Genomic DNA, 12,826 nt, shown 5'->3' with positions numbered 1-12,826 from the left:
GGCTTGGTCTTCATGGAAGTGGTGCTGCAAAACCTGAATGAAGGCTTTTCCTCATTTTCAGAGGACTGCAGATATGTGATTCTGAGTCTGATGTTTCTGGCTGAGACACCGATCCAGGTTTTTAGTCCTACTATAAGGCCTGATTGCCATGTGCACCCTAATGGTGCCCCACACCAGAAGATGAATGAGGGCCCTTCATTGGTGCCACAGAAAATGTGGTTCCAGCACCATTGTCCTTTTCGATCTGCACCGGTGGTTGTACCCCTACCCTTTGTCCCTTTAGTCCACTGTACTCACAGCAGCTCTCACCTTGGCAACTTCATGTTGCGGCCCTATGTTTGACATCGGAACAGCACAAGAACATAACTGTGTTGGAAAAGCAAAAATAACTTTTTCCATTGAAAGTCTTCCTTCCATGTCAGGGAGTGCCATTGAAGTTCAGTTGAAAAACACCACCATTCACTATATCAACCGACACGGCGATGTGAATTCAAGAACCCTCTGCTGAGAACCGATTTGGCTGTGGAGTTGGGCCTAGTAGCTGCACACTTTGCAGGCATGCTCACCTTGATGGCCGAGGTTTTGAGTTGTCCCTTTTCAGAAGACCATGAGTGGAACTTCTTCCTTAAGTAATGGAAATGACCATCTTCATATGTGGATCTGTTCCCCATGGCACAGAACAGAAAATATTTTTGGTTTCCAGTCATACACGTCAATCTGACTGGCTCTCTGGGGAACACCTTCAGGTTCCTTTGGCCACGAGATCTGCTTTACGCTTTCCCAACAATTCTGCTTCTGTCACAGTTCCTTACAGAAGGTCTGAGAGGTGGTTGCCTCAGACTGGGCGAGTAGGATTTTGCCAGTCTGTTGAAACTCAGCACACAGGCCCCTATTCCCCACCGGATGGATTTGATTTTGCAGCAGGGTGATCACGTTCTCTAGCCCATTCATCTGCTGTAGACAGGTTGTAAATGCTAGCTTGTCTGTCAGGAAACTTGCCACGAAATTAATTTATTCCAGTCTCTAGATTTAATTTTTTCCAGTGGTGTGTGTTGAAAGGTCTGAACCCCTGTCTACCATGCTTTTCTGACATTCTGCACTTAGCACTATCTCTTGCTCAGCCAGAAAGTGGCATAAAAAAACAAAAGTGATGGATGGAATGTTTAAATTAGTCTCAGCCACTGGCAGTCGCTCAGGCTACATCTTAATTATTGGCTTTACGCCCAGCATGCCACCTCAGTTTGGACCCCCCCAAATGCAAATAAGCCTTGACCCTGCTCCGATAGGAGCAGTCCACCCCGAGCTGCCAGGCCAGGTCCTTCGTGAACCGGAACACAAGCAACCCAGGACCGGTTTGGCACTTATTATTGACAGTGGATACTGTAAAAGATTTTTTTATCAGCATATCCACTTTCTTGAGTTAATCTGACCAACCGTCCTATAGTCAGCTCTACTCCCATTTCATTTAATGTTCCACAGTAGAAGTTGAATATTGCATTAAGGTTTTTTATGGCATCCTAATTCAAGCCAATACAAAGTTGCCTAATTCGACTTCTGACACTGATTTTTTTTTTACTGCTGCAGTAACTTCAGGCCCTCCCATTCAGGCCCACCTTGATGCCTGTTGTTCATTCCTACCGAATATGCAATCAGCATTTTACAGGAGCCTGATCATCAGTGCTACATCCTTTTTCCCGCATCTGCATCCTATCAAGGAGGAGGAGCAACTACATTGATTGGATCCCAGGCACAGGCTCATCGTACGTGGCTGCACATTTCCGGAGAGAGTGGATGATCCACTGCTTGTGTGTATTCCTGGATTTAAAAATGGCAAGGCAGTTACTTAGTGGGCACTTCCACATACAGGTACATGCTGCAATATGATCAGCTATACCTTGGCCAAAAAGGAGCCTCCAGCTGGCATTCATGCCCACGCAGGAGGGCTCTGGCTGTCGCCAGAGGTGCTCTGTTGGCTGATCTCTGCCAGATAACCACTTGTTGCTTGCACACTTTTGTGAAACATTATTGCCTCACATTCCAGGTGCACAGCGATGGATACTTTGCTTGGTTACAAAACAACTTTGATTAGTCAGCACTACTTTAGCCAAGCTCCGTAGCAGCTTTTGCTTTTAAACTGATTCACACGGAGAGGGATCTGCAGAAGGAAAGATCCATCTGAAGGAAAGTAAGTTACTTACCTTTTGTAAAAACATTTTTTGTATCTACTATTCCTTTTTGCAGAATCCTCGGCACTCTGGCTTTTCCCCTGATGAGTTAGTATCATGATTATTAAGATCCCAAAGCATGCATAAGTTTTATAAACTGTATTTCTTGCTTTTGTTGATGCTGTATCAAGTGCTTATCCGCAAACTTTGATGAATCATGGAAAAAGTACCAGGAGCTGAATCTAGAGTGCCGGTTCGGGGCTTGGGGGTCTCACTGTGGCAGAATAATCCGAGCATGAACTTGCAGCTGAAGCCTCATGCACTCTTCTGGCGATGCTGGGGAGCTATTTCTGCGGAAAAGGCTTCAGGGTGCATATTTATAATGTTAGGAATCTATGGAACGATATAGTATCCACCAGAAAACCAGTTACTGAATATAAGTAACCTTTTTCTTTTCTTTTCATCCTGCAAGTGTTGATATATGTCTAGCAGCAGTTGAGAAAATGTAGGAATAATATTTGACAATCACAAATCCTTACTTCTGTGGGCACCTGACAACACAACGCCTTGTTTTTAATCCATATATATATTTTTTTAAATCATGAATATATTCCCTTATAACCTAATATAAGCTGTTGGGGAGAGGAGATTTCGGGGTTGGGGACGCACCTGTAGTATTACATTGATAGCTTATAGTTCACTAAAGATGGATAAGCCACCTATAAAAAGTTGAAAATGAGAACTTTGTTCTGTAATAGACAAATAGCTCTACAGTGGCTTCCACTCGAAGCTAGATTCATAGCTGCATCATTGGCGCTGTCCATACTAATCTACAAACAAAGGCAGGCAAGTGCATCTCCACAAGAACACTCACATTGAGTATTGTTAATCGACTTGTAGAGTCTTGTATGTGACCACTCCTAACTTAAGCCGTAGTTGAGACAAACTAGAAGTTGGTCATACTCCCAGCATTATGAGTTCAGTGTTACTGACACGTATTTAGAATTTGAGCACAGGAAGGTTAACAGGTTTGACGTAATTGCATGTTCTTTTGGCTACATGCTAAATCCATTATCAGAAACCAGGTCTCCAGGGTCCAAGGTGATCAACTTAAGCCACTAGGTTTCCATTGATGGTGTTTGAGGCTGGTTTATGAACACGACTTCGCCGTTCTTTCTCATTTACCTTTTGTTGCTTATTGGTTGTGATTCCTTGACCTTTGCAGGTGTACGTGCGAAGGGCCTACATTGCCTACGAGCTAAACAGCGTGCAGCATCGCCAGCTGAAGGACAACACCTGCGTGGTGGAATTTCAGTTCATGCTGCCCACCTCCCATCCAAACAGGTCAGTCGTCGTTTCTGCAGGGCCTGGAGAGCGGCAGTTTGTGTCCACGTGGCCTTTGGGATAGTTAGGACAATTAAAGGATATGGAGTGCAAAACTGAGAGAGAGAAAGGCTGCAGAGAATGAAGAATGCGCTTAGATGATAAGAAAGTAAGAGAGGAGGTGGGAGAAGGAGATAGAGGCCCCACTCTCCAGTATGCATCTTAACGAGAGTGCAACCATGTTGAAAGATGTCGGAGAGACAAAAGCCAGTGCTAACTGTGCCAAAGAATGAGAACGCTTGGAAGAACGATTGAGAAGAAGGCAAGGATTTGTGTGTAAACAGAGCCATTGTCAGCAGACAAGTACAAGAAAAGGGGTGGAGAATGAGAAGATGTGCTGTAAGTTAAAGTTGAGCATGCAAGATAGTGAGCTTATAACATAGGAAGCAGGGGTGTGTGCATGTGGAATGCAAAAAAGTGGGATAGACTGGTCATTTGAGAGAACCAGAGCGAGAGCAAGGGTGAAAATTCTGTAGCAAAACATATGGAGATGTATGGAGCGTGAGCAAAGGATGAAAGAGATGAGATCTCATAAATGTGCCAATAATCAAAATATATGGGGTTCTGTGTCAATTAGGCAAAACATCAATTTTTAAAGAAAATAAATGGCAATCTTGAAAGGAAGATACTATCATTAAGCTAATACTTATCTTGTTTGCAGACTTTCTAGTTGTCATGGGCCAAGAACAATTTAGTAATGATGTCATCCTTTCAAAAGTGCCTACTTTTTTATACTATCTATATTGGAACTACTAAGTAGCCAGATTCTCAGTAGCAATAAATTGAAGGAATTGCCTGTTCTGTGGCAGATATGTACAGATTCATCTTACATGTACGTAGTGAGGTGCATATGTTGTATTTGATGTTCCTGTTTTCTCCGTGTGGTTCCCATGCCTTATTTTAATGGTCTGGGGAATATAAAAGAGCAGACATGAGACTTTTTTGTCTAGACCCTGAGGATGAGGTAAAAGATGCAAATGTGTATCCATTTTGAGAAGCTTCTCATCCGGAATACAACGTGGTGCGTAAATAAATGCTAGAAATGGAAAGGAAAAACAAACTCTTGCCAGATATATAGTCCTACTCCAAGTGAGAGAATGCCTTTCTGCATTTATAAAAAGGGTTCTGATTTTATCCCTGGGCTTCCTGCTTTTGGTTAACTCTGATTAAGTACTGGATTAGGATATTATCAAGTTCGAGCGCGTTGTCAAACATTTCCATTGCCATAGCTGAATGAAATAATTTAGTGTAACAAGCCTATTATTTGTTTTTAATTTGTTCACAGGCTGTGGAACAGGACTCTAGTTGCCTCACTGAGATAGTGCAGAGCATATTTAGTAGATTCTTGCAGATGCTAAGTTTCCTGAGAATTCTTGAGTTACTTCTTTCCCCAACCACTGTACAATGAGAATGCAGTGGTCTGTTCCATTTGACAGAATTGCTGTTTATTCTCTTCTGGTGTGAAATGAAAATGTTTTGGGATCATTATATGCCTACCTTCATTTTTTTGTGATGTTAATATTTGAGTAACAAGTCTAGTAAGGTTCTTCAAAAATGGGTTATTTGGATTTGGTAAGGAACGGGGTGACTGTAACAACTGTTAGATCTCCAAAGAGTCTCTGATTCCAGTAGTTGAAAGAAGGATGTTGGAATCCTACGAGTATGTATAGTCAGTTTCAAGATCCTAAAGCTCTTTTTATACGGTATTATAAGTTATACTTATTTACTTAATAATTTGCTTTTTACGAATCGGAAAAAAACAAACACAAACGTAGGTTTTATGTCTAGTTCACAATTTTTCATTGTTGTGTAACGTTTACAAAAAAAATCACCAATCTAAACCTCAAGTATGATGATATTTGTATGGTAAATGTGCCCTGAATGAGGAAAAACTTGGAAATCTGTGCACAAACACCAATATTCCTGCATTTAATACTCATTCCTCTGGATAGTATGGTAGCACCACGCTCTTAATTTACATGCCTAATATCAGTAATTTCTGGTACAGTATTGGGGACGCTGTATCCCCATGCAATTTATAATAATGAACGATGCATAGTTGTAAACTTTTTTTATTGGAAGAATTAAAATGAATAACAATTTTAATAAATTAAGTAGAATTATTCATGAAATTTACCAATGCTTATGGTGGTTGTTAAAAAATGTAAGTCTTATGAAAGCCTAGGAACTACTGCCCAATATTACTGCTGGATGGGGCTGACAAACTTCATGGAAGGCTACTGCTTACTTCCATTCGGCACTTGGTCTGTTAGCACAGTGGACCAGGCGATGGAGCTATACGCGACCTGCATTAATTATGCATTAAATATGTTCAGATAAGAAGGTCCACCCTAATTGTAACATTTATTGACCTAAAGTTAGTTTTTGACTCATTAAATAGACCTCTATTATTGTCAACTCTGGAGGATTATGTGAGCTGGTGGAAATTACTACAGGCCTAGAAGCTTCTCCAGCACATAGTTAAATAGAGAGGCAAAGCGGAAAGTACCACCCAATTCCCCATTAGAGTGAACATTCAGCAAGGTTGTGTCCTGGCCCCAATACTACTTAACTTGTATATCAACAATGTGGGCAGCTTTTATTGAATGTGAAAACAGATGTCCCAACATTGATAGGAAAACTAATTCTCATACTTCTGTTTGTGGTGATGCTGTACATATAACAAGAACCTAGCTGGAAATGCATTTTCTTCTGAGTAGTTTTGAGCAATGCTGCATGAACAAACATCTCACTATTGAAGCTTATAAACGTAAGTTCATGGTCATTAATCCAAGGAGCCAGCTGAGAAAAACTTTCATAATCAGAGGAATTACATTGGCCCAGCAAACTACTTTAGTTTATCTGGGACTGAGTTTGATAGAAAAATTGCATGGTCAAGGTAAAAGGAAAAAAGGCCACCATCATGGTACACAATGCAAATATCATCCTGCGATGCAAGAGGAACATCGAAGCCCCATACTAAAGCCAGTTCTTGTGTGTGGGTGTATGTATATATATATATATATATATATATATATATATATATATATATATATATAAATATATATATAAATATATATATATATAAAAAACTGTGGCTTCTAAATATTTGAGCTCTCTGCTGTGCCTTGGCCTCGCACTACAGTGGCAGTGCTGAGACTCGAACTGAACATATATATTATCGACTCACACATATGCCAAATGCCTGTCCTATTCTGGACAAGGCTGTGGATGAACTTGACGGAGACTGCTGACCTAAAAATCAGCCCTTGACATATTAAACAACAAGTTTAGAAAATAAATTGAAAGTTTACAACAGGCTAAGATCACTTTGAGAACCATTGGCTACTCAAAGGTTTGGGTAAATCCTTGTGAAATAAAATAAAAACAGTATTAAAACCAGTAAAGAAAATTATTGGAAATCCAAACATGCTTAATAAAAAAAACTTGGCAAGGAAAATAAGATTGACGCTTGTCTATTTAAATTTAAATGCTTGTAAGCTACTCCCTTCCGATGTACACTTAATCCACCCAGCAGCTAATAGAAGACTCTGTCATGATCAGATTGACATCCTACCTGCCCTATCTAATACCAAGAAAGTAAACAAATACAAATCTGACCTCAGATGGACATGACCTTATATTGACATGAAACCTTGACACATTTTATGTGGTTTTGCACTAAAACATTTCCCTTAGGGGAATAGCTACTCGTCCCCTGTTTTTAAAATATAAAGTGGAGCTGTGCAAGGAGGCACTGGATTTGTGCCAGTGGACAGATCTTCCAAGCATCTTCTTGCCTTTGGCAACCTACATTGTGTCAATGTTGCGTATTAGGATAATGGATTCTCTGTAAATGTTGTGGTCTTAAATTTCTCTGTTTCGATCCGCGAGACCAGCCTGTAACCTTAGACTCTATGTTAATGTTTCTGCAAAACACTATGGCCCTCATTATGACCCTGGTGGACGGCGGTATTATGGAGAAAAGGACTGTCAACAGGCTCGCTGTACTTTTCCCCACAATATGACATTGGCGGTTTGGCTCAAGCCAAACTGCCAATGTACCACTCAGTCCACCAAGGCGGTAACAGCCGGCGGGTTGGGGACTTCAGTCTCCAGCCAGGCGGCCGTCACTAGCCCCCCCACGGGATTATGACCCCGCATACCGCCATGGTTTTCGTGGCATGCTTACCGCCATGAAAACCATGGCTGTAGGCACTATCAGTGACAGGGGATTCCTTCCCTGTCACTGATAGGGCTCTTCCCCGCCCCCCCCTTCCCAGATTTCCCCCCACACCCCCTCCCTCTCCAGACCTACCCCCAACATACACGCACCTTCACGCACCATCACACACACTCATACACACATTCATACCCACATGCACCCACGCATGCATTTATCCATTCACACACAAACGCACACATTCATACATGCAAACACACATTCACACAATACACGCACTCACACATCCACACAAATACCACATGCAACACACACCTGCATTCACGCACACACAACCATACACACACACACACACACACACCCTCATGCACACATACAAAACACCCCCCACCTCCCTCCCATCGGAGCAACCAAATTACCTGATTTCAGGGGGTCCTCCATCAGAGACGGGACGGGGCGCTGCTGCCAGCAGCACCGCCCGCCAGCAGAACACCGCCAGGCCGTATCATATGTCATGATACGGTCTGTGGCGGTCTACTGGCGTAGCGTTGCTGCTGGCAGCACCACCATCTTACCGCCATACGCCGCCATGACCGCAGACGGAATTCCGCCAGAAGGATGGCGGAATTCTGGCTACGGTCATAATATGGCGGACAGCTGGTAGACACGGCGACGGTCTTTCGTCCACCGTCGCCACAGCGGTAGGTGGTTTTTACTGCCACTGTTATAATGAGGGCCTATCCTTTGGTAAATTGATAAGTATACTGATTTTGTGGATTTTATGGATAGGAAAACAAATTCTCAAACTTCTGTTTGTGGTGATGCTGTACTTATAACAAGAACATAGCTGGCAATGCATTTTCTTCTGAGTAGTTTTGAACAATACTGCATGAAAAGAAGAAGACTGAGTTTGATGCGGATTATAAATGGGAGAAAATATTTCTGGCGGGTTCAGTTGATGTCAGTGTGCTCCTTAAATACTTCATGAGTAGAAGAAGAGTCCCAGGAGACTGCCCTAATGTGGTCTGTCAGGTTTCTACAGTCTGGAAAACTGTGCAGCTGAAAGTGCTTAAGGAGGCACCTTTCACCAGGACAACTGAATATTTGGTGGCTCCAGCCTTTTTGCTGGATACAGCAAGTTATGTGTTTAAGGATATGGCTGATGGTGGGTGGCCCTATGTGTGTGATTTGGCCTAAAATTCCATCTCCCACAAAGTCCTCCCGGAACCTGGAGCTATTGAAGGATGCGAGGTCCATTAGAGGTTTGATCTCACAACTATATTGTACCATCAAAAGTGACGGGAAGAAAGGGCTGCTGAGGGAACACGGGCAGTGGGGTGCTGATTTGGAGGATGCCTTGACTGGGAGTGAATGGAGTAGGGCCTGTCCAATGGTACAGGATGTTACCATCAATGCTAAGTTTAAATTGACACATTTTTACTTATTGCAACTCACCTCTTGTCCTCCAAAGCGACTTCAGAGGATATACCCAACAATATCTGCAGCCTGTCTAAGATGTGGGATGGCAGAGGGATCGTTCCTACATATGGCTTGGTCCTGTTAACAAATGGAGGAAATATTGGTTGTTGCTGGGCTTTGGGACATAAGTAACCTGAAAGTGACAGTAGGTACCAGGAGCTGCGTGCTGTACCTAATACCCAAATCTAAAAATCTGCAATAAGTTAGACTTAGATGTACATTGTTGGGATTACTGTTAGCCATGCACAGGATTGCAGTTCATTGGCTTGCACCCAGAATTCCCACAGTGCGAAAGTGGTTAAATTATACGTAAGAGCTTGCGATAGCTGAGGAGGGGGCGAATGAGAGTTGCCTTCCACTAAAGTCCCCGAAAGATGCTTCTTAGCAATCTGGTGAATAGCCACAGAGGTCTCAAGGGGTGATTTATTAATGTATCATGACATACAACTATCGGGTGCATTGCAGACAGCAGGCATGATAATTCTAGTGGGTAGAGACTAGGCGGTATGTGTAAAATCAAGAATGATCTTTATAATTTATCGTACAAGAACAAAATATGATGTGGTCAGCATTCGCAAAATGTTGATATATCCACTGTAAGACCAGATTTCTACATCCATACCTCAGATTTTATGTACTTCTTTCATAAAAATATAAATAAAGATTAAAAATGAGCTAGAAAATGTAATCCTGGTCCCTCTATGCACCAATCTCGCTTGTTCTACCATCAACTAAAAGGATTTTAACGTTTTTTTAATCTTTCATAACTTTTTTCCTGCAACACCTCAATTGGCGATTTTCCCCCAAAATATTTTTGTATAATTATGACCCTAATGATTTTAGTGTGTTTGAGTATCCTAATTGTATAGCTTTTTTAAGCTAATACAATTAATAAATACAATTTTTTAAAGTAAGCGTGAATGTAGGGATGAAGACAATGTGCATTTCATACTCTTTGCTTGTTGAATATTGTTTCGTAAGAGTACTGAAAAGAGGGGGCGCAGATTTGCATGTTGAAAACCCAACATTTTATTAAATGTAGGACTGTAATAAGGATGTACAGGATAAGGGAGATTTTATTCAATTTTTTTTCAAATGTGGAACTGGTGAATTCAGTTATATAGAGTGTAATGATTGTAACCTTTTCAGGCGAAACTAAGCAAGAAAAGTAGTAAGAAAAGTTGGAGATAATGCCTATTGCTGGGGTTGCCTGACCTACTGCTTGGAAAGGTTACTATGTTTAGTTCTAAGATCACTACAGGTCAAAAGGAAAATGTCAACTGACTAACAGGTTCAGTTATTGCTTTGTATTTTAGAGCTCTCATTATCGGTATTGTATTAATTAACGTTGTCTTTAATAGACGATGCAGATGTTTCATGTTTAGAATGTTAGCATTTTGGGCCTGATTACAACTTTAGCTGAGGGGGTTAATCTGTTCCAAATGTGACTGATATCCCGCCCACCGTATTACGAGTTCCATAGGATATAATGGACTTGTAATACGGGGGCGGGATATCCCTCACATTTGGGACGGATTAACCCCCTCCGTCAAAGTTGTAATCAGGCCCTTTGTGTAGAAACAGCACCCACAATATTACAGTAGGCACATTTTTGAAGGTATCAATAGGAAGAAACGTTGGGTGAAATGTAATCCAAAAAATATTTGCCTACATCCCCCGAGGCAGTTTCCTCTTATCTGTGTCTCACTTCCTTGTGAATTTATACACTGTGGTTGCTGTCTTCAGTGAGAACATACATTGCTTGGTTGTAGTATCTGCAGATGATGGGGGCAGAGTCCCCAGGCTCTCTTTTGTTCTGTTGTCATGACTTCAGATCGTCCACACAATATCCTATTCACAAAGCTCCGAAGTGAGAAGCACTTCAGCTCATAGAAGCCAAAGATACTTGTGTCTTGGCACAAGGTGGCTCCTTGCAGTTTCTAGTATATTAATGGGGCTATTTTCGACTTGGAAGGGATGGCAGGTGCTGAGGAAGATGGGGTTAGCGTGTGTGGGCTGACCTCCCTCTTCACCCTTGCACTAACACTCCACACCCCACAGAGCTGAAGGATTAGAGATACACTAGTGCCGCTTGGAGATCAGGTCTTCCTGTGGAGCAGAGCTGGTTCAGGGTATAAGTCTGTGAGATGAAGACAAGGATGTATTTTTACATCACTGCACTACTTCCGGTTTCTGCCTTTGGCTCAAGACCAGCCTTCCTCGTTGTGCTTCAGGTGCCCGCAGAGTTGTGTGGGGTTTAGCCTCCAGAAGCCCAGGTTTCATTTCCAAGAGTAGAGATGGGTGAGTGTATTATTGTGGGTGAGAGCCGACACAGACTGTTCTCTTGGGAAGGAAAGCCTGCAGCTGGTGCACACTCCGATAAGATGGTTGTGTTGTGAGTATTTGTTTCATGGTTTTATTGGCTGCCCTATCGTCCTCTTAGACACCATCATGCATACTCTCAGGAGTTATATCGCATTTGTACACGATGTTTAGGTGATCACTCATTTTTTGTGGTGCGATGGCCTGGGGCTATAATCCGTGGCCAGTGTCACTGTCAGGCTCAAACCCCTGCCCTCACAATTCGAGTCTTGTGTATAGTTTATTGTGTAAAGTACCACTCGTGGTCAATGTGCTCCACTTTCCTAGTTGCACCAGGTCACTGTCAGATACAGGTGTCATGATATTGTGTACATAGATGTGAGTTGTGTATGGATATGACAATATGGAGTGTGTACGTCTAAACAGATAACAGTACTTTTTAGTAGGTTCAGTGGAGGAGCACTGCCCTCTGACCCCATACTTCTTCAAACTCGGAATTCAGCTACCAAAGCTTGTGGGCAGGCCCTACAACTGCCCAACCATCCTGCACCCAGTCCTTGCATATCCCAAACTAGCCTGCGCAAAAATCCTGGCTCTACCCAAGCCAGCCTGCAAGCAGCTGTTGCTGCATACACATAAACGAGGCTGCACTGATGCTGGCGCATGCGCAACGCGGCCTGCACCCGGAGGTTGGATCTCTCCAAATGTGCTGTTAAGTTCTGCGTTTGGGCAACCCAGCCCGCTGTCGCATTACGCACCTCGGCCTTGAAGTTAATCGTGTCTGTACACATAGGCCAGATTTGTAGGCATCTGATCACAAATTTGATGAGTGCCCTTCTCTGGTTTTACGGTAACCCCTAGAGGAAGCTAAGGAAAATCAGTCTACGTCTGCTATTGTGACATATAAGTAGATCAAGAAGTGCAGCGCGAGGCCTGGAGCTCCTAGTTCTGGCTGCTCCCACTGTGTATGTAACCGTGCAGCCACCCATGCCCCCCATCACATATCTCGGCCCGGATCCAGCACTCCACTGAACGTGTGAGTATTATACACCTTTGTACCTGGGAATGTCCCTGCCTTGTGCACACGCTGCATTTTGGCAACAGGCTTGCCTCACCGATGCTTCAATTAAAGCACCACATCGAGGCTTGAAGGTCTGTGAGAGGCCACCGGGTGGGGCTGTTGGTCCAAGTTGGATAAGCAGAAAAGAGCCACCATCGAAGGTTGCGCAGACGCTGGCTGACTTACCTGAGCTGTTTCTGTGGACAAATGACACGACTGTTCATCTCTTTTAGC

At 42.8% G+C, this 12,826-nt stretch overlaps 1 protein-coding gene across 5 annotated transcripts in view; it reads left to right on the top strand.

Moving 5' to 3' along the window:
- ACACA (acetyl-CoA carboxylase alpha) overlaps window positions 1–12,826 on the top strand; it is an 895,081-nt gene that overhangs the window by 294,339 nt on the left and 587,916 nt on the right. For all 5 annotated transcript variants that reach the window (XM_069226569.1, XM_069226573.1, XM_069226571.1 and 2 more), the window contains one exon: window positions 3,391–3,509. In XM_069226569.1, coding sequence (XP_069082670.1) covers window positions 3,391–3,509 — 119 coding nt within the window. The remainder of the gene's footprint in view (window positions 1–3,390; window positions 3,510–12,826) is intronic.

The sequence above is a fragment of the Pleurodeles waltl genome, chromosome 3_2 (assembly GCF_031143425.1).
Source record: "Pleurodeles waltl isolate 20211129_DDA chromosome 3_2, aPleWal1.hap1.20221129, whole genome shotgun sequence".
Taxonomy (NCBI): Eukaryota; Metazoa; Chordata; class Amphibia; order Caudata; family Salamandridae; genus Pleurodeles; species Pleurodeles waltl.
Note: the sequence above shows the minus strand (reverse complement) of the source record. Positions and strands in the feature narration are given on the sequence as shown.